Below are 23618 nucleotides of genomic sequence, written 5' to 3'. Positions count from 1 at the left end.
TCTATCTGTAAACATCCGGTGTCTCCAGGCCTCTTCCATGTATACAACCTTCTTTCATGATTCTTGAACCAAGTGTTAGCTATAAGTTATGCTCTGTGCATGTACAGAGCGCTAGGTGACGTTACCAACATAAAAACCTAAACAGCCTACTTACAGCATGTACCAACGAAAACAATAAAAAAGTCAATTGAAGTTCAGTTTTCAACGGCAGTACGTCAGTAATATTGTGTGATCCACACAGTTCCATGTAAAATTCCTACAACATTTCCGCTGAGATATAGAAAATGATGCAAAAGGAAACAGTCTCTATAGCATGCTATTATGGATGGAATAAATCATCATTTCTACGTGTGAAAGGAAACAAAAATTTTTACTTAACACATCTCTACCTGATGGACTGTGCGGCTGGTCCCGGCGGAGGTTCGAGTAATCCCCCGGGCATGGGTGTGTGTGTTTGTCCTGAGGAAAATTTAGGTTCATTAGTGTGTACGCTTAGGGACTGATGACCTTAGCAGTTAAGTCCCGTAAGATATCACACACATTTGAACACATCTCTACCGACAGTACCATGGCTATAACTCTCAACGAAATATTTCAGAAACAAAAAGAAAATTTTCGTCTATCTACTACCAACTGTCGGCACAACGGCAGACGCAAGCATTTTATCGTGTTGTCATCACTCAGGCTGCCTCGTAATAGTGACTTATTTAGTTTCAATGTCGAAAAAAATCTGTCACACACATAATTTGATCCACACATGGACATCAATTTTGCAGCCTCATTATGGAGACGTGGAGACTCTTTCCGAGGAAGAATTTCGTAGAACTCCTGCACAGATTTAACGTACTAGAATGTGCATTTTAATCGGGAATGACGCTGCAGATCGATCAGTTCAACCGGTAAATGAACGGGGGTGCTTTCAACTGAAACACTAACTCTCTGTTCAGCCACTGTGGAAGTGGGACATCGGCTTGTCAAATACTTAACAAAGAAAATCGTCAAAGAGCCGTGCAAATTGTCAGGTTAGTTTATTTTCTTTTCGCTACCAGTTTGAGCAAATCAATGTTCCACATTCAGGCTCCATATGTACCCCACAGTAATTATTGACATTGTCATACTGAAGCCATTTGTTTCTGGACGTCGTGAATCAAGTGCTTCCTTCGAAGACTGGACAGCATCTCTGAGTTCTTTGTCAGTTACAACAAATGGTCTTGAAAACAGATGTGCCGTTAGCAGTGTCTTGAAAACGACTTGATAACAGTTCCTGTATTTCTTCCAGCACCGAAATGAATTGTTCAAAACTCCCATTATATTTAACACCAGACAGATTAAGGAAATAAACGGTGTTCTTTTTTAGAAGTTATCCCTCCCACAATGTTATTTTCATTTTAAGTGCATCCATCTTTCTCAGTTAAATCAGACATTAACTGCTTCTCATCCTGCAACGTGTTCTTATTGAGGGTGTTCAAGTGTGCAGTCACGTCAACTACAAATACGAAGTCTGCAGTCTATTTCGGGTATTCAAACTTTGGAGAAGAAGTAGGAGATTAGTCTTTAACGTCCCGTCGACAACAGGGTCATTAGAGACGGAGCACAGGCTCGTATTAGGGAAGGACGTGGAAGGAAATCAGCCGTCGCCTCTCCGAGGAACCATACCGACATTTGCCTTAAGCGATTTAGGGAAACGTGGGGAAACCTAAACCAGCATGGCTGGACGCAAGTTTGAACCGTTGTCCTCCCGAATGCGAGCCCAGTGCGTTAACCATTGCGCTACCCCGCTCGGTGTTTAGTGTTGGTTCCTGCTTTCATTCTGTCCTTTATAATTTCGACTATAGCAGGTCTTAACTCGAGAAATTGTTCCAGGCATCCCCTCGACTTAGCCAACGGACGTCACAGTAGTACATCACGTCTCTATACTGCGCTTGAGCCGGCCCAAGTGGCCGAGCGGTTCGAGGCGCTACAGTCTGGAACCGCGCGACCGCTACGTTCGCAGGTTCGAATCCTGCCTCGGGCATTGGTGTGTGTGATGTCCTTCGGTTAGTTAAGTTTAAGTAGTTCCAAGTTCTAGGGGACTGATGACCTCAGAAGTTAAGTCCCATAGTGCTCAGAGCCATTTGAACCATTTTACGGTGCTTGCAGTTCCATCGAAGACTTTTTAAGCTGACGATGTAATAGCGCGTGTGACTTTAGATGATTTACTATTCGGACCAGCAGTTTCAGAAAGTGCTCCATCTCCGAAAATTTTGCACCAGGTGCTTCTTCATATGCGAAACAATGAAATCCGTACAAATCATCTGTTGATTGTTGTAGTTTTCTGCGCAGCAATGCATCTCTGGCGCTGCATCGGTGGTAACTGAGACGAACATGTTCCAGTTGATGCCAACGGCTTCAGTTGCCATTTTCAGCAACTCGATCCCTCCCCTTGTGCTTTCCAGTAAATAGAAATGTCGTGTGGCTAGGCCCTCCCGTCGGGTAGACCGTTCGCCTGGTGCAGGTCTTTCGATTTGACGCCACTTCGGCGACCTGCGCGTCGATGGGGATGAAATGATGATGATTAGGACAACACAACACCCAGTCCCTGAGCGGAGAAAATTTCCGGCCCAGCCGGGAATCGAACCCGGGCCTTAGGATTGACAGTTTGTCACGCTGACCACTCAGCTACAGGGGCGGACTGCTTTCCAGTGACATAAGTTCTAACGGTTCTTTTGTTACGTGCGTGTTGCTGTCGATTCCGCGAACATAAATCGCGTGATGTGCCGTGTCCGAAATGACATGTTCAAAGCAATCGTGACCGCAATGAACTTGTTGGCATTGTCAGTTAATTGCCTGCAGGCACTCGGTGCCATGACAGCTATGCGGCGAGCTATTGTTTGTCACAAAAGAAGAATTCCGGAAAACTTTTGTACCTCCAATGGCGTCGCGAATTCCGCTGTCCCAGCAATGCGCTCTTTAATGAATTCGCCGTTGCTGAATGATTAGTTAGATCGGGCAGTTTTGAGCTCTGTTTTGTACTTGCTTTTAACGATAGGCCGCTAGTTTCTTGCTGGTCAAAAGTAAGAAGCAGTAGACTGGGCTCTAAACACATCGGATTTCTAAAAGAAAATACGTTCAAATACATGCAGCATAAACACAATGATTTTCACGTTGGAATCGGCTTGCTGTGCAGGACTGCCCCGAACCTTTCTAAGTCCGCCAACTTGTTTTCGTGTTCACCGCCAACCAAATCCTTAAATTCCTTGTACATTGTGGTGCAACGTCTTTCTGTGGCACATTTGCGGTGTCATTCGATTATGTGACTGAATAACAGACACTGAGAAATTTGATCCTTCCGTTCGAAAATGTGCTACAACTCCTACTCATACACAAATGTTTGTGACAATAAATCGCAAGACTGCCTCTTTTTCAGCGTGTTCTTTTACACTTCCTTTAAACCACGAGCAAATAGCGAGCAACACACAGAGAGTGCAGATAATGCTGCACCACACGCCGGAAGAAACAGCGCCTCATCGCTCCACTACGTGAATTGCCGCGCAGTACCGAGTGCTTCCGAGACGCACCGATCAAAGCCGACACACACTCGGGCCATGACGCAGCCGCACTCTGCGCACGCGTGTAGTTAGGCATGCTGCGGCAGGTCCTAAAACAAAGCAACAGTTCTTAATGTACACCACAGCGTACACAAGCACAGGAATTACGAGGCATTTCTGAGGCTCTAAGCGTGGCGCCGCCGCTTTCTGCGGGATCCTGCCTTTCAGGTTGTGATCTCAGACGCCGCCAGGACTCCTGATGAGGCAGCACTGGACATCTTTTAAAGAACAACCAGAGGAATAGTTCGGAAGCTACGATCCGGCACATGCGAAGCTCCCTGCAAGCAGCAGTCTCGCAGTAAACGGTGCCTGGTCGGGAACCGTTGCCCGAGCCAACAAGTGAGCTTTCCATTTTCCGTTTAGCTGATCTTCGGCGTGAGAACACTATTTAGCCACCAACGATTACATTCCCAGAATGAGATTTTCGCTCTGCAGCGGAGTGTGCGCTGATATGAAACTTCCTGGCAGATTAAAACTGTGTGACGGACCAAGACTCGAACTCGGGACCTTTGGCGGGCAAATGCTCAAGCTTTTCAACAATGACATTGTTTGGCCATAAGAAATTACGCACGAATACATTTAAAACAAATTTTACTCCACAAGACTTGGTGTTAAGGCTGACGGCTTTCGTAATCCGCAAACAACACGTATCACAGAGTAGGGCCATTAGTAATGCATTAGCCCAGTGGGGTTGGACTTCTAGGGACGAAAGGAGTACGGGGGTCGCGGTGTACCAAAAATATCTTAGTGACAAGCAGTTACGTTTTATTTATTTATTTTTCGAATAAAGAAGATGCTGTTTATCGGGATTGAATTTTGCCCGACGTCGGTGTTACGCCAGACGCGGTCGACGACGATCAAAACGGGGTCATGTTTTCAGCATGGTTTGAAATGATCGGGCGAGCTGGGTAATGTCGGCCATCGTCGGAATCGTCCGTTGACGGCTGCGGTGTGACTGAGTCCGTAACTACCGCGCGCATTGCGGGCTTTGGCTCGTGTACCTCGATGCCTCCTTACAGTCTTTCGGATTTCGCGAGGACGTCTTACTGCAGTATGAAGCGGTTCCTGGTTAGCGACACACATGAAGACACCAGTCGCCCACAACTGGGGGAGGGGAGGGAGATACTCGAAAAGCGAAAACGACAGGGTGAGCCGCGGTGGCCGTGGGGTTCTAGGCGCTTTAGTCCGGAACCGCGTGACTGCTACGGTCGCACGTTCGAATTCTGCCTCTGGCATGGATGTGTGTGATGTGCTTAGGTTAGTTAGGTTTAAGTAGTTCTAAGTTCTAGGGGACTGATGACCTAAGATGTTAAGTCCCATAGTGTTCAGAGCCATTTGAACCATTTTTTCAAAACGACAGGCTGTGATAAGAACTATTCCCGAAAACTACTGTCAGTGGTGAAAAAACGTTAGCTGTGCGTAATTTCTTTAACCATTTTAGCTGCTGATAGCATGAAGCCTAACAAGCCTTGTATCCAAACATCCTGAATTGACGGGTTCGAAATAATTTTTTGTCATGAAACTAAATGTTTTAACGTCTACCTGGAAGAAGTAACCTAGAAGAACTATATTAAAACTACGACTGTGTCTTCTAAAGCCCTTTTACCCTCTTACGAGATTCGTATAGGACTACTAAATGCAAGAAACCACACACACAGTTGTAGAACCTATGGTTGTACCAGCAGCGATTGATATAATATCAACAATGCTCGATGGCTCATTTGCTCAACAGTGTGTAAAGGAATTTTAGACATTTCTGATGATATACTAGAACACTTACTCCATAAATTGAGTAACAAACGTTTTGCACTTCAAGTGGACGAAGCGACTGATATTCGTTAAGATGCTCGTTTGATTGGTGATGTTCGTTTCGTTCATGAGTCGAACATTCGAGAGGAACTGCTTTTCCGTGAGCCGATACTGAAAACAGCAACACATCAAAGCCTTTTTGACATGATCAGTACTTTTTTTAATCAAAACTGGATATTAAAGAACAGGTGTATTTGAGTGTGCACAGATGGAGCTCCCGGAGTGTTTGGGATTCAGGGGATTGCGAGCGAAAATTAAAGCCGTAGCTGCTGATACAGCCTGGTCTTACTACGTGATACTTTGGGAGGCTGTGGACGCTAAACAACTTAGCCCACTCCATGAAGCGTTGTAAACAGTTATAGAAACAGTTGGTGTTGCAAAGGCAAAATCTATAAGTTGAAGGCCTTTGAAACTGCTATGTGAGGAGCCGGCCGAGGTCGCCGAGCGGTTGTAGGTGCTAGAGTCTGGTACCGCGCGACCGCTACGGCCGCAGGTTCGAATCCTTCCTCGGGCATGGATGTGTGTGGTGTCCTTAGGTTAGTTAGGTTTAAGTAGTTCTAAGTTATAGGGGACTGATGACCTCAGAAGTTAAGCCCCATAATGCTCAGAGCCATTTGAACCATTTTTTTGCTATGTGAGGTCAGCGGAACACACTCAGCTGCCCTTTTTTAGTAATACTCAATGGATCTCAAGGAATAAAGTACTAAAAGGAAAGTTTCAGCTGAGGAATGAGGGATTCTGTTTCATAGAGGTGAAAAGTCACTCTCTGGCATACTGGGTTACCGGACTGTCATTTTTGAGGAACTAATTATTCTTAACGCTTCATTTTAAGGTATTCAGGCAACTGTACTATCTTGGACTGAAAAAGTTAAGGCGTTTATTAAGAAATTGGAACTGTGACAAAACTGAGTGGAAAGTGGCATGCTAGATGTTCCCCATTCCAGTGTGACTGTTAGAGGAAACAGATAATCCCACACTTACAACAGAAATTAAAAGACGGCCTTCTTCATGTAGCTACACTGTAAGATCACCTCGACATGTACCTCAGCGACGATTTTGATAAATCTGATCGGATTAAAAATCCATTGAAAAATGCACCTAGCTCATCTGTCTAAATATAAGGGAGCAACAACTTCTTGTTACCACTAGTGATGCTTCGCTGAAGAGTAAATTTAAGGAAGTGTCTTTGTTGGGGTTTTGAGTATATATTAGCAAGGAATTCACAGTGAAGAGGCTGGTTCGTTTTGCAGTAACGTACTTGTGCAGGACTGGCTTTTCAATTCTGGCAGCTATGAAATCTAATTATCGTTCAGAGCTAAATGAGTGGCTGTTTCTGCTATTACACCACGTCTTAAGAAATTTTCTTCTCAAAAGCAAGCTTGTGCGTCACACTGTGCACTGTAACTTAAATTTTTAATGCTCTTATAATCCTTGTTTGCGCAATGGTAAATATTGTTCATTTCATAATTTTTGAATACATGAAAATGTGATCAAAGTAAACAGTTTGCTCTGTACTTGTTTTTTTTCTGTTGCGTAAAATCCTTCTAACTAGCATTTCGTTACGAGAGAGGCGCTCTGCATCGCGGTGTAGCTTGCTCGCCAGGTTTCGAGAGGGTGCGTTTCTGGATGAGGTATCGAATATATTGCTTCCCCCTACTTATACTTCCCGAGGAGATCACGAATGTAAAATTAGAGAGATTAGAGCGCGCACGGAGGCTTTCAGACAGTCGTTCTTCCCGCGAACCATACGCGACTGGAACAGGAAAGGGAGGTAATGACAGTGGCACGTAAAGTGCCCTCCGCCACACACCGTTGGGTGGCTTGCGGAGTATCGATGTAGATGTAGATGTAGATGTAGAGAATAAGGTACAGAAAATACATAACAATGACTAGTTTCATTAATAAAATAGGCTGGTGGGTGGGGAGTCTGATAGTGTTTTTCCTCGCAAGGGGGAGGGTTGGAGGCAGAGGAAAGATGTTTGAGGACCACTGCATTGGCCGACTGTCTGTGATTACGACGTAGCATTTTCTTGAACGAACGGTTGCTGAGGAGCTCTTGATTATTTTGATTACGGTCTTTTGTATAGTGACTGTCTCGGAAGCTAACAGACACTTTCGCCGGCACACGACTGGACGCTGTACATAGTTTACCTGGTCCTTAGGGACCGTTACATACACTGTGATTAGTGACCGTTTCGTGGTGGCGAGGCGCTGCAGGCGTCTGTCGGAGATCCAGGGGTAATTCAGTTACAACTCCAATAGCCATCCGACAGAATCCACGACACAAGCAGACACACTAAGCAATAAAAACCCGGCAGAGACAAGTGTGGTGTCGAAGACAGCAGCTACGTACAGTAAGTGCAGACAGAAGCTGCGACCCTAACAGGCAGCCTCGTGTAGAGCCGGTAGCCAGGCTTCAGTGTCGACATCGTCTCCTTTCGTTCTGGCGCGATCTCCGAGTTTTTAGTGTTACGTGTCTTTGTTATTAACATTGGAGAGTGTTTCCAAGATTTGTGTCTGACAGACGAAATCACGATTCTGTAAGTCCCTCTTTATACAAATGGTTGCAGGACCTCGGCTGTTCGGCGTCAAATGTCAAACCAGAACACCTTCAGCAGTGAGCAACAAGGTCTAGCCGTACATTACCCCATCTTCAGGCCTCCTGATTGACGTTTGGGAAGAAACCCACATCCGGTCCACTCAAAATAGAGGCCAGCATTCAGTTAAGAAGAAATCTACGGATACCAGTTATTGTATGTTGTTTTGACTGGACCACGTCTGTCGGGAACGTGAACAGTCAGCGCTGAAACTGGTTGCTCAAATAAACTGGAAATTTATATGGCTGAAGGAGTTTTGCTTCGACATTTTAAATCACGATAATGTATCACATTCCCTCGCTCTATGAGACTCTGCGATGAGCTCTCAGAATATGATCATTAGTGCTATAGTTCTTGAGATTAGGAGCTATTCACCTTCACCTGTTCAAACACAAGTCAAATCTCGGCACGAAAATATCTTCTGTCAGCGTTCGTTAATGTTGTCGGTGACTAAGATTTGTAGAACGAGAATGATATTTGCTAAATGCCTGCCACTTCGAGCACAATGAAAATGGATGTCACTAACGATCCTAGCGCTGTTACACATCCACCAGAGAATGAAAGAGCGAATGCCTCAGTTTATTTAGTCCGCACTGTTTTGAGTTCGTGCAAACCTTTTCAGTCTGTTTTCTCTCCCATCACGCAGGTCTGAGCAACGACGATATCGCGGCACAAGCAATTCTGTTCTTCTTCGGTGGTTTCGAAACGGTGTCGACGGTGATGACTTTCTGCAGCTACCTGCTGGCGACGAACGAGGACGTCCAGAAGAGGCTGCAGCAAGAGGTGGACGAAGTCATGAAGAAGAGCGGCGGGCGGCCCGACTATGAGCAGGTCATGGGCTGCCAGTACCTCGATATGGTCATCTCCGGTAAGTTCGGGCTTTTTCGTTGTTCTTTCTTTTTTTTAATCGGAAACGAAAACAAACTTAAATCGTTACACACACGTCTAGATTTTAACTGACCGGTGAACTATCACCAGTGTGCCATAAAAAGAATAATACAAGAATCAGGTACAAAAGCAGCACATTGATCAAACACCCTGCCACAGTTATACACAATTATAATTCCACTATTACAATTACAGAATTACATACCGCTATAAATAGTCATGTAGACAAAACGTAATTATAACAACCCATATTCCAATCTAACTCAGGGATCTACAAGTATTACTCCGAATGAGGCTGTTGTTTACACATCCATACAGCTAACTTCAGTTTACGTCATACCTAGTATCAACCACCATATATTTATTGCCCATACACAAAAGGATGCCTTAGGCTAAGAAATTTTATATATATATATATATATAAAACAGGGAATTCTGCTACTAATTAAAATAAAATACAGTTTTGTCTGGAGGCATAGAAATTCAAAAAACAGAAATCATAGTCGCCACTGTATATGTATCCAGACATTATTTTACAAAATTTTGAAACACACGTAATAATGTTTTTTTTTCAGTTGTGGGCAGCCAGAGAAAATTGTATTTTATTATAATTAGTGCCTCAATTCCCTGTATTTTTGTGCAATTTTTTTAGCGTAACCCATTCTTTTACGTATGGGCAATAAACAGACAGCGTTGGCAATACAGTATCATGTCAACCGAGGATATCTGTGTGGATTTGTAACAGGAGCTTCTGTTGGGATAATGCTTGTACACACCTGAGTTAGATTGGAATATTTAAATTACATGACTCCTAATAACAGCAGGTAATTGTGTACAACTAAGACATGGCGTTCGATCAGTGTGCTGTTTCTATGTCTGATTCTTGTGTTATTTGTTTTTATAGCACTGTTGATAAATGCACTGTCATTTGAAATCTAGATCTGCAATGCAGTGAAAAAGACAGATGACACGACGCCCGATGCTGACCTTCCAGTTGTGGGCCACATCACGGTCGTGGTTCACAGTCATACCCTAGGAACCGTACATTACACTGTAATTCAGTTTGAAACAATTACGAGGAGGCTATCGAGTACCGTCTCAGTTACAGATTTATTTAGTACGGCCGTTTCCTCACTTTCTAACATTGGTGTAAGCCACTTGATAACATTTATACTTCGAATAAGTTTTGTTATACTGGAAACTGACAGACATTCGTTAATAAACTACTTGAAATGGAATATGAACATGTCTTAACACGTCTTATGTTGGTGATTGACAGAGGATCGTAAATGCAATAAGTGAAGTACCATGTGGAAGATGAAGACACTGACCCATAGCAGCCGAACAGTGTGAAAGCTTAATTTTATGTCCTCATACGATGGAAACGATGACATCACATTGTCTGTCCTATTATATCTTGTCATTAATGGACGAAGGTGTATCAGTATCAAGATTACGAATGTCGCAGGTTTAGGAGCACCTCCGGAATCAGCGGTGACTGATGACCACGGAAGTTGGCTAAATGGAAAACTATGAAAATAGCCGTACAACCGACCACAGAACAAGCGGAAGTTAGTTTCAGTACTATTTTGCCTTGGATTATTCGAGGTATTTTCGGAAAGTGGAGATTATTGTCATTGACAGTGTCAGGAAGAAAGCGGGGTGCATCGGCGGTTATGCGGAAGAATCTATTTTTCACCACTTGTAGAATACCAGTAATTTTCTTCATTTATTCTACGACCGAATTTAAGGCTTAAGGCTCCATCTTCAGGTGCCACTAAATAATTGTGGGAACGTAAATGTATGGCGGTCGGCCCAGTAAGTCAGGTGAATCACACCCACGTCAAACGCGTGGGGGCGTAGGACCAGCAGCCAGAGCGCCCACACGGACAGCGCGACATGCGAGTGACTTACACTCCGTTCATCATGAGCGTAAACCTGATGTAAACAAACGCAAACGCGATGACAGGTCAGCAGCCACAGCTCTCGTACTCTGGTGTTGTTCCGCTCTTGGGAATTACTATGTCACTGTAAATGAAACTTTAAGACATTCTGATGTGTTAACAGCCATCAACATTTTTCTTAATCATACTTTAACCACATAATTTTTACTTAAAAAATCGTGTACAGTCACCGTCTCTGTAGGCGCTACTTGTGCTCGGATTGTCTCACTGTCTATATGTACCGCGAAAATGGATGACACTGCTTCCTGTTTCGTACTGAAACACGCGCGTTGAACACTGTTAATGGCTACAAACAAGTTCCTCTGAATGTTTTTCACAACTTACATAGGAAAATGAGCTTTGAAGTTTATTGAGTAACGTGATATATTGAATATTTATTTGTGATAGTGATGTAATAGGTAGCGTCGTTGCTTGTTAGTTAAGTGGGCTGGCGGGCACTGGTTCGAAACCCGTTATGATCAACAATTATTTTTGTTCCGTTTCAATATCTAAATCATTTAAATATAAAATTTATCAATACATGGTAATTAACTCATACTTAACCATCATATTTGAAGAAAAAGGCATGTCTTCTGATTTCTAATTACATATCATACGCAGAATTCTGGTTTTCATTGCAGATACACATTCTTAATTATCCACATATTATAAAAGATTGTTACAGATTTGGAAGTTAAGAAAACATTACACAATTAAATTTTTTGGGGAAAAATGAAAAATCAGATGCTCTTTGTTTGAATATGACCACTGTTTTATAGGACAGATGTGGTCTCACACGACCCTGAGTGATAAGCGTCATAGGATCACCGAAAACCATATTCACAGAGTCGATCACACTCTGTAAATGCTGCATTTTTACAGTTATCACCGTACCACGGCTATCTGAATCCAGTAGAATTGATGCGGAGCCAAGTTAAGGGAGTTGTCGCGACAAATAACAAGACATTTAAGCTGCCAAACTTACTGGAACTAAAGGAGGAAGCTTTGTGATACGTCACTGCCGAACGATGGCAAATGCAGGACAGCACGTCGTGAAAGTGGAGGAGGAGCAAATGTTTGGTGGCTTGGAATTCTGTTGTTGATAGCCTCGTTATCGGCGTAGCAGTACTGAAATGTAATCGCTTTTCTCAGAGTCCGATATGGAGTAAGTTCAGAGATGACCAGACGGTTATGATATCTTGGTGGCTTCAATATTTAATTGCATGGTGAAATTGCAGCTGTGCGCCTTTATGCCGCACATAGTTCAAGCAGAAAAAGTCAGGAATTTGCATTTCTCTTGTTTAAAGTTACAGTACTTTGCTAGCTAAGATTGAGAGCATGTTTTCCTTCAGAGTTCCTAAGAAGCCTAACAGCTGAGTTGTACCATTATTTCCCTCTGTTCGAAAACTAAATGACATTTACGTCTCTACTACAAATGTTCACACCATTGGGGGTTAGTTGGACCAGGTGGCTGGCCAGCGGTTTCCGTGTCAAATGTGCCGCTAAAGTTGTTGTCCCCTATCATTGCTGAGTCGACGTTCACGTAACGCACAGCATAAAACGTATCCTCATTATTGTACTTGACTGTACTCGAGACCCAATGGTTTCTGCTCCACGTGAAACGAAATCCGATTATGAATTTAGTGTTGTGGAGTCAGTGTGTCGAACCCGAGACTCCAGATGTCAAAGCTGAAGCCGAGACCCAACACACCATATTTTGTCGGCAGGCCGAGTAAGTTCAAGAGCATGAAGGGGCAGTGCAGAATGACACAGTGGTATTTGGTAACGTTCGTTTATTCAGATAATTTACAGTACTCGATGGGTGAAGCGTAGAGCCTGCTCAGCAGACTGCTGGTACGCCGACGCCACTGCTCCTGTGAACAAAGCCTGCCCCGCTGTAAGTCGGCCGCGCTCTCCCGGTCGCCGCCCGCCGATGCGTTGTGACCTGCGCCGTACTGTTGCCGGCGATTCCAGAGACTGCTGCAGTGCCTGGTCCTTGCCATCCTCTCCGCCATTTGGCCTGCTCCGTCCACGCCTCGCCCGGACCCCAGTGCGCCAGGTGGGAAGCGAACGTGGTCTGTAGAGTGGAGTGGAACCGAGCCTCTCCTGGACCCGCTGCAGACTGCTGCCACTGCCCTCTTTCAGGTGGACAGTGCAATCTCCAAGTTCCAGGCTGCCGTTCTGTCACGCCCCGGTGTTGTGTCCCCGGATGTGGAATACAGCCAGAACAAGTACACAGAAAACAGAATACAAGTTTATGCAGAATACTTATAACATTGCTGCTAGACTGGACCCCCGACGCTTGGCTAACATAGCACACTCTGTCCAAAGCTGAAATTCTCTATCTATTTATATCAGTTTTCCCCTCGTTTCTGATGTAGTGTCAGGCAGACACAGAAAATATGGCAGGGATAAATTCCCACATTTCCGCTACTTGCAAGTCGCCACTCTTGGCTCTCGCCTCATACATCTCAATACCTCATAGCAATGCTGCAGTATTCTGTTTCATTGTTGCTCCACTCAAAACAAATTGTACATGCAACTCTGCCGTCGAAGCTCTGCTCCTGTGAGTTCCGTATTTACCTTGCCTGCCCCGCTGGCTTTTGACTGTTAGCACACTCTGCTAGCGGCCCCAGATTTCATCGCCCAACTGCGCCTTCATTGAATTCTGTCACTAGTTCCCTTTCCTGCGAGTAGGACTAATACTAGCACGGCACAGCTCCCTCCTTTTTATAAGATTCATATTGAATCGAGATATAACAGATGTGGACTGTGGCTTGTTCACACAGACTAAAACTGATGAGAACATCAAAACACTAACTCTACACCTGTACATTGTTTACACTGGTTACCCATGCCGTAGGCAACTGATGTGTTAGCACCTCCTCCACTAGTGCACGTTTCCACATTCTCCACAAAGCTATACTCAAGAAAAATAGAAAAACGGCTCACCCTGTGCTTGAAATGCTCACTGTCATTATTCTGTCGCTCCAATACTGTTGTAACGTTCGAACGTGCTACAATACATTATTAACCGTGATAGATCCTTCCTGTGAATTAATAAAGGAATGTTACGTTTCCAAAAACTATGGGTTTAACGTGAAGTTTAAATATGTCAGATTCTTCACTGGTAATATCTCTAGAACCCCTTCCAGATAAAATAACTTCCTATGTGACAAAGTTAAAGCTGTTTCACCCATATGTGATGCTGGATCATGGAAATCCTCCCCCACAATCTCACAAACCGTACCCTTTATAATTATTCCACTTTCCCACAGTTGCAACCTCCTTATTTTATCCGCTCCCTGATTGGTATAGCAAGTGACCATCACCCATATCGACGTAAATACCGAATATAACCAATGCCTCCCTACCTTATGGAAGTAGGAGTGTGTCCAATTAAAACCTTTTTCTCATAACTTGAGACATTCGTAATCCCCAGGAACAATACAACTTCGAATGTACTACTATCCGTAAAAACTGGTCGATTAGGGCAAATCATCACACGTCCGTGTGTACAACACTCCAACTCTGACAACAGTAGCACTCCGTGAGTTTCTCTGTTCGCCGAAATAAAAAGTACATCTCGCGTCCTAATCTGCACCCATTTACCGATCTCCTTCCACTTCACTGGGTATGGATGGATAGTGTAACACTCATAACGACAGTCAGCTCCGGCTATTGGAAAACTGACATCGATGTCAACTCGCGCCCCATCCGTCCTCACCTGTACCAGCGACACATGAAAGAACATTGGTGTGGTGGCCCGTGCTACCTGCACGACATATTCTATATCCCGGCCCGTGCTACCTGCACGACATATTCTATATCCGGTGGAAATTGCCTCTTCGCTAATTGTAATCCTCAAAAAAGATCGTTTGGCGAGTTTAACACTGGACTAAGATGCCCATTTACCACATGATATACTGCTTCCTGTAACATTGTAACTTCTGTACGTGCTTCACTTAATCGGTCTGCTAATTCCTTGAGCAACCTGGCAATAGCCAACATACCATCCAATATGTTTAATCTTTTCTGCATCATCCCCAAATCGCTACTTATAACTTCCCATGTCTCTCCCGCATATCGAGCCAACTCCGCCGCTAAGGTTCCTACGAGCTTGGTGTTGTTCAAGACCCTTGTTTCTAGGCTTGACAAGCGTCTTTCAATATCTTTCCCCTGCATTTATCCATCCCCTCTTGAACCTAGTTACCATCTGTGGCACACTCTCCACTAAACGAGACAATTGGTCCCTAAGTTTACTATAAGTCAACTGTAATTCTTGATATTCCCCCAGGACTTCTTTTAGTATGTGATTCCTTTCCCCCCTCAGTATACATTTCCGAGAACGACTCCTGTAATTTTCGTACTTCATTCCTGATCTTCCATACCTCTATTGTTGTTCATAGCGACCACTTATGACTTGTCACTGATATATCTGGCTGCCATGAATACAGTACCCCTGTCTGCAAGGACTCGATCATTATCTGTTGATGTCCAGCTCCACCACAGATCAGCATCCCCATGGCTATCATACAACACGTCCACATATGTTCTGACCCTGCGAAGAAAAAGAACAAAACATGCCTGTACTACCCCTTTTCCAATCCTCAAAAATTCCCGATAGTTCACTCTGCCTCTAAAAAGTAGTCTCCCCCATACAATGACAAAAAAACTAAAGCAACAAACAAGAAAAACGCAATTGTTATAGGACACACCAAAATGCGAGAAAAAGAGAAAAAAACGCGCGCGCGCACACACACACACACACACACACACACACACACACACACACACACACACACAAAAACGCAAATTATCACTTGATACAAAAACAAAATGTAAACATGCCATACAATATTACACATTATGTGTCCACTGTTGTGCTTCCGCCGAGACTTTCTTCCTCCGCTTGCTTTGCCTAGTCTCGGCAGTCGGGTCACTGCCTTGCAATTGAGGTAATCTGTCCAACATTCCTTTAAAAGGCTTTACTCTATTACGAGGATAATGGATGTTTTTGTTGGCAGCTGCACTTTAACATTCACAGGCGAAGTCATCTCCACAACCTGGTATGGTCCGTGGTACATCGTCAAGAATTTTTTCGTCTTTCCCTTAGGAGTATATAGATTCGTGATTAATACCCATTGACCTACCCTGTAATGTGGTAGAGGTCCCAACCGCCTATTCGGTTCTTCCTGCCTCTCTAACGCTTTCGTATCGTCCTTCTGTACCCTCTTCCAGACATCCCGTATTGTCCGTGCTAATTCCCTCACTGCATCCCATTTAGCTCCCAATTTCGGACATAGAACGTCAAATGGCGATGGCATCTTTCTTCCTTGGACCACTTCGAACGGTGACATTCCGACCTCTGAATGTATTTTAGCGTTATAACTCGATACCACATACACAAGATAAACGTCCCAGTTATCATGGTTTCCATTCACATAATAACTTATCATTTTCTAAATTGTCCTATGTACTCGCTCCGTTCTCACATTCGCCTGCAGATGAAATGGACTGGTCCGTAATTTCTTAATTCTCAATAAACGACACAACTGTGACATTAATTCGGACATGAAGTTCGTTCCCAGATCCATAATTGTGGTATCAGGCACCCCAAACTTCAATAACCAGTTATTGACTAAAGCTTGTGCTACCGTACTTGCCTGTTGGTCTGGTATTGCGAACATGGCTAGAAATCGCGAAGAGTGATCAACTATAGTTAAAACGTAACGATTGCCTGCTGGTGTTTTGTTGAACGGCCCACAAATATTTAGCCCGATAAACTTGAGTGTTTTGGAAGCCTCTGGTAACTATTGCAATGGAATTCCTGTGCGCAACACATCCGCTCGCTGTGCATATGTCACACAATTTGCTACATAATGTTCCACATCTCTTCTTCAAGTGCGCCACCAAAATTGTTCTGCTACTCGTCTTTCTGTTACTCAATGACCACCATACCACGAAAGCACATGATCATGGGCCTGCTTTAAGAATTCCTCTCTCAAACTCTTTGGTACCACTACTCCTAGTCTGCACCGGGTAACTCTACACAACAAATTTCCCTCCACAATGAGATGTGGTTGAATTCTAAAACTCTGGCATTCCTTATCCTCTGCTTGTGCCCTTTGCGACAATCTTACCCGTTACTTCTACTGTGTGTAGTTTGCTACTTAATGCATCTGCATTCCCATGTTTCTTCCCTGGCTTGTGAATCACTTCAAAGTCAAATTCACTTAATTTTAGAGCCCACCATGTTAACCGACTAGAAGGAGACCTTGAGTCCCAGTAACCATCTCAACGCTGCATGATTTGTCACGACCTTAAAGTTCCTACCATGAAGGTAACAACGAAAATACGTTACTCCATATATCACAGCCAACATCTCCTTTTCCATTATGGAATAATTCCGCTCTGCCACATTTAACTGTACAGAATCATACGCCACCAGCTGCTCCTGTCCATTCACCATTTGTCCCAAAACACATCCTACTGCGCCATTTGAAGCGTCACATGATAAGATGAAGTCTTCTTCAAAATTCGGAAACACCAATACCGGACCAGAAACTAATCTCATCTTTAATTTATTGAAAGCTTCCTGACATTCCTCCATCCACTGAAATTAACCCCTTTCTTTAAAGGCTTTGTTAATGGCTTGGCTATTTTAGCAAAATCTTTTACAAATTTACGATAATGTGAATATATCCCAATATACGATTGTAATTGCTTCGTTGTACATGGTGTCGGAAAATTTTGAACTGCCTCTGTTAACTGAGGATCGGTTTGAACCCCTTGTTCACTGATTACATGACCTAATTATTTGACCAGCGTCTACACAAAATTACATTTTTTCTAAAGTTAATGTTTGTTGTGTCTAGACAAGAAAGCCTAGACACAGTGAGAGGAAGCCGAAAGGCACGCGCTAAGCTAAAGCAGGATGGCGCGAGGTCTGAAACAGGATACGTAATGAATGCTATAAAGAAAAGTACGTAGCTTCTGGAATACTTAACTTTAATCCATCCTTGTGGTACATCGCTCTTGACGATACAAATGAGACTCTTTAGATACAAGCTATGTAAGGGTAATGGCGCCTTGCTAGGTCGTAGCCATGGACTTAGCTGAAGGCTATTCTAACTGTCTCTCGGCAAATGAGAGAAGGCTTCGTCAGTGTAGCCGCTAGCAAAGTCGTCCGTACAACTGGGGCGAGTGCTATTCCGTATCTCGAGACCTGCCTTGTGGTGGCGCTCGGTCTGCGATCACACAGTGGCGACACGCGGGTCCGACATGTACTAATGGACCGCGGCCGATTTAAAACTACCACCTAGCAAGTGTGGTGTCTGGCGGTGACACCACAATGTTAACCGTGCCAACTGCAATCTTCTTAAGACTTATCTTAAACGCGATACATGTTCTGGTATATCCTTCGAAAATACTATAATGTCATCTACGTACACCATGCATGTCTTTGGTTTCAGTCCCCTTAAAATCCCATCTAATAATTCGCTGAATTGTAGCCGGTGGATTCTTCAACCGGAACGGCATACGTTTATAGTGATAGTGTCCCCCAGGAACAGTAAAAGGTGTCTTTGCCCCATCCTCTGGCACTACTTCCAACTGATGGTATCCACTCCGTAAATCCATCATTGTAAAATACTTACATTGTGCACTCTGTCCGTGATAGTCGGAATCGGATATGTTTCAGAAATGATTTTCGCATTCAGAAACCTATAATCACAACAAAACCTGTATTTCCTTGTACCATCCACTGACTTCTTAGGTACAAGAACTACATTGCTTGAATATGGACTATCGCTGCGCTCTATGACTCCATCCCGTAGTTGTTGTTCTATAAATTAGCGGTTGCTTATGATGTGCTATCCTATATGGTTTCCTAAACCCTGGTGTATTATTCTCCGTTGGTATGTGATGCTTCCTAATCGGTGTTGCCAGTAACCTACCCTTCATTACAAATAAATAGCTAAATGTCAATAACATTTCCTCCAATGCGACCCTGTCATCTCTCTGCAAATGCTGTAATTGTCCCCTTAATTGCTATGCATTGACCTTTTGCTTATGGCTCGCCTCTAAATCCTACCTATCGAAGTCATCTTACTCAAAAAACCCCATCGTGGCCAATAACAACCCTTTCGACAAGCTAAAATGCGCTCTGCCTAAGTTATCTATACTTACAGGAACCCTATAATCTCCTTCCACATAACTTGCTTGAGCTAAACTCCTCCGCACAAAACAGTGCGCATTATCCAACTCCTCATTACTCGACAGTGGCTCCACCATCTACAACGTATCCCTTGGTAAGTCTGTATTTATCGAAACCCAAACTACCTTTCCTGTGCCTGCCGGTATGTTATCCTGCTGATCGACCTTTACTGAATCCGTTCGCAGTGTAGCTGGTGTGACTTTCATGTTAAGTGCACTTTGCGACATTCGTCCTTCTGCAACCGTTTCCCCAAAGCAAAACATTCTTCCACCGAAATCCACTGTCTGCTGCCAAAGATCTATCTTCGCACAATGTTTGCCAAGGAAGTCCAGTCCGAGAATCACTGAATACCCCTCACCCAGACATGGTAACACCTATATGTGCTCACTAAACTTAGTTCCTGCATCACGAATTGAAGTACCGTCATACCCAATGACTCTACTTTATTACCTCCCACCCCACGTGACCTATAGCGTGGTGGCTCACGCCTTCTCCTGCTAACCAGGCCTAGACTAATAACAGACACGTGTGCTCCAGTGTCAACCAGAAACCTTTGTTCCCTTCCGTTTACGGAGCCTAATAAGCCTACAAGCGCATTACCTAATTTCACTGGGACTGCTCTTCGGCGGTTGAAGCAGTCTCGTTCTCGTTTAACGGCTGCTATCGCCGAGGTTCCCCCCTACTTTTACTCCTGCAGTTCACTGCTCCATGACCCATGTTCCCGCATGAGTAACACCGCAACTGACGCTGACACTGCCTCCTAATATGACCCACCTGGCCACAACCAAAACACGTAATTTCTGTTGCCAGAACTTTACGCTCCACCCTTTGCTTCGTCGCATAATCTACCTCCTCTAAGTACATGGCAGTCCTTAGAGCCACAGCAAGATAATGAGATTCTCCATTCCACCTGACTTGACATTTTCCATGGTACTCCATACAAAAACACATCTAACGCCCTGTTCTCAGCCTCTTGTAACAACACTCTATTAGTCTTCCCACTCTGTGACAGTTCAAACGTTTGTACATTCAGTTTTCGAATCCTGTCTGAGAAAACTTCCACAGCCTCATAACTAACAGCCGCTCGGGATTAGCCGAGCGGTTTAAGGCGCTGCAGTCATGGACTGTGCGGCTGGTCCCGGCAGAGGATCGAGTCCTCCCTCGGGCATGGGTCTGTGTGTTTGTTCTTAAGATAATTTAGATTAACTAGTGTGTAAGCTTAGGGACTGATGACCTCAGTGGTTAAGTCCCATAAGATTTCACACACACATAACTAACACACTTAATTTTTCACGAAAAAACCTGGTACTGTTCTGTTTTTGGTACCTCTGGCGTAACTCAGTCTCAAGCTCTGAAAACGTCCCAACATTGTGCAGTGTTTCATGGTACAATACGTACGACTTGGCATCCCCAATCAAGGGTAACTTCGCCACTCTCAATATTCCAACATCTGACCACCCATTGGCCTCAGCCACAGTGATAATTTCATTAAGTAATGCCGACACATCCTCCATTGCTTTACCCGAAAATGGGTTAATCACTGCCGCAATTGCCAGGTCAAACGGTCTATGACACTCCACGACCTGTAATTTACTTTTACCCGACGTCCCTTCCCCTACTTGCAATGCTTCATATCTCCCTGCTAATTCTTCATATTTTTCCTTGCCCTTTATCCTCACCTCTGCTAATACCCGAATTTGCTCCGTTAGAGCAGCTATAGCTTCTGCTGTAGTTATTGCCACAGCCTCTGCTGCTGACTGTGTTTCTGCCATTCTTGCTTATAGCTACACTGTTACCATTAATTTCAGCCTGCTACTCCTTAAACTTAGTTCCTGCGGCGAATCATCGCCCATCAACAATCTAAACAATTTCGAGCCAAATGACCAAATTTCTTACAAATAAACCAACTCTTTAGCACCCACTTCGTACATGGTAATCCGTGATCTGTCATGTTACAAAAATTACATCACTTAGGTGCTATGTTATCATGTCCTCCCTTTCCCCTGAATCCAGATAAATCTACAGGCTCCTCTAGCCTAACAAAAAACACCTTTAAAAAGTCTGTCCTAATTCATACATAACCATTCAAAACACAAAAGAATGACACATAAATAATAAATCAAATGTCACTCACCCATCCACATCGTGTTCATGTGCAGGTGAACAGTCCTGCTTCCCTCTCTGTACTGGTATGGACAAACACCTCCCGAACGACAAGGCGTGACAAGAAGTGCATAGCCACCCATCACGAACGCAATCAAACACCCGAACTACCCCTCTACTCAGGCACACCTCAACACTACTCGCTCGACATAAGATGTGGGAGTGGAAATCCGGTAACGGTGTTGTAACTGGCACCACTTTTGACACCACTGTTGTGGGGTCAGAGTGTCAAACCCGAGACTCTAGATGGCAGAGCTTAAGCAGGTACCCACAGTGCCATATTTTGTCAGGAGGCCGAGCAAGTTCAAGAGCACCAAGGGCAGTGCAGAGTGTTACAGCAGTATTTGGAAACATTCGTTTGTTCATACAATTTACAGTACTCGATGGGTGAAGCATAGTGTCAGCGTGCCACTCACGCACTGTCCCGCGAGTCCAGCCGGCTCAGCAGACTCCTGGTATGCCGATGCCACTGCTGCAATCATCAAGGCCACCCCGCTGTAAGTCGGCCGCGCTCTCCCAGTCGCCGCCCGCCGATGCATCGCGCCCTGCGCCGCGCTGCTGACCGCGACTCCGGAGACTGCTACAGTCCCTGGTCCTGTCCTCACCGCCCTCCCCCCTGTTTGGCCTGCTCTCTCCAACCGTGGGACAAATGTGGGTGTACTGGTCACCCGTGGCCCTGGGGCCGCCACTGCTTCCAGGACAGGACCAGACTTCAACCCGCACCCTCCTGGATGCTGTGCTGCAACTTGCTGCTAGTGGTGCTTGCCGAATAGCAATAGCCACTTCCATCTCTGGCACTGTTCCAGCACTGTCGTGCCTCCTGCAACGTACGCCTTGCCCCGACCCCGGTACACCAGGAGGGAAGAGAACGTGGCCTGTAGACTGGAGCGGAACTGAGCCCCTCCTGGACCCGCTGCAGACTGCTTCCACTGCCCTCTTTCAGGCAGACTGTGCAATCTCCAACTTCCAGGCTGCCATTCTGTCCCGCCCCTCTGTTGTGTCCTCGGATGCGGAATATAGCCCGAACAAGTACACAGAAAACAGAATACAAGTTTATGCAGAATGCTTATAACATTGCTGCTAGACTGGCCCCTCTAGTGAAGCCCAGCACACGTCTGCCCCGACACTTGGCTGACCTGCCACACTCTGTCCCAAGCTAAAACTGTCCATCTATTTATGTCAGTTTTCCCCTTGCTTCTGATGTAGTGTCAGAGAGAGAGACATAAATTACGCCAGGGATAAGTTCCCACATGTCAGCTACTTACAAATCGCCACTCTTGGCTCTGGCCTAGTGCCCCGCCTCATACATCACATTAACTCAAAGCAACGCTGCAGTTTTCTGCCTCGTTGTTGATCCACTCAAAACGAATTATGCGTGCAGTACTGCCGTCGCAGCTCCATGCCCGCGAGTGCCATGTTTACCTTGCCTGGCCCGCTGGCTGTTAACTGTTACCACACTCTGCTAGCGGCCCCAGATTTAATCGCCCAACCGCACCTTCATTGAATTCTGCGAAAATTTCCCTTTCCTTCGACTAGGACTAATACTAGCGCAGCATTAGTATAGTCACTTCCGTGACTGACTGGTGCGATTGCTACATATTTATGCTCCCATTATTATTTGGTGTCACCTGATGAAGCTTGAAGCGAATTTTTATTCCATAAATATGTTCCTCACTACCGGATCTTCACCTGGTGAAATACTTTCTATTTTGCAGCGCCTGAAACCTATTGACGTTTGCGTCCGCAATCAGTGCACTGATTTCCTGCCTGTAAGTGATTACTGGCAAGAGGACCGTGTGGAACAGTTTGATCTACTTGATCGAAAGCCCATTTTTTTATATGGGGACACATTTGGTACATGGGTCTTTCTCTCTTCTTGAAAATTAGATGAGAAATGTACGTAAATGCTTAATATTGCTGTCCGATGTAATGTTAATCTCAGTGAGTGAGACTGTGGAATCCTGGAGTATTCTTTTGAGGTATTTCGCTTCGGACAGCCACCTCAAGCAATTCATCGTCACCTATGCTACGACATTGTCTTTACTCCGCTGCTGTCGCTGAACAGTTGAGCGCTCCATTCCGCTCCGCAAAACTAGTGATATTCCGATACCATCAGAGTATCGCTACCTGCTCAGAAGATTAGTACTCAAGTCGTCCTGCGATATTACTTCCATGAGTTCTACAATAGTATCGATATCTACTCACATCGATACTTTCTATGCAAGTGAAGTACTGCTGAGTATACACGAGGGTGGTATGATAAGTCTGGAAAATTTCCATGAAAAAAGTTAACATTTTTATTGAATTTCATGGTTGGTAAGCTTGATCATTGCCAGAATCGTATAAAGAATTTCAACAGTGTACAGCGTGCATTTCATTGTTGACAGCCCTCTGAATTGGTCAGTGTTTCGAC

General features: G+C 44.5%; 1 protein-coding gene across 1 annotated transcript in view; it reads left to right on the top strand.

The window, feature by feature from the left end:
• Positions 1 to 23618, top strand: part of LOC126458633 (cytochrome P450 9e2-like) — a 77288-nt gene that overhangs the window by 44663 nt on the left and 9007 nt on the right. Inside the window, exon 6 of the mRNA XM_050095801.1 lies at positions 8640 to 8861. Within this exon, the coding sequence (XP_049951758.1) occupies positions 8640 to 8861 (222 nt within the window). The remainder of the gene's footprint in view (positions 1 to 8639; positions 8862 to 23618) is intronic.

This window comes from Schistocerca serialis, chromosome 2 (genome assembly GCF_023864345.2).
Source record: "Schistocerca serialis cubense isolate TAMUIC-IGC-003099 chromosome 2, iqSchSeri2.2, whole genome shotgun sequence".
Lineage (NCBI taxonomy): Eukaryota > Metazoa > Arthropoda > Insecta > Orthoptera > Acrididae > Schistocerca > Schistocerca serialis.
This window is presented reverse-complemented; position numbering and strand designations above follow the sequence as displayed.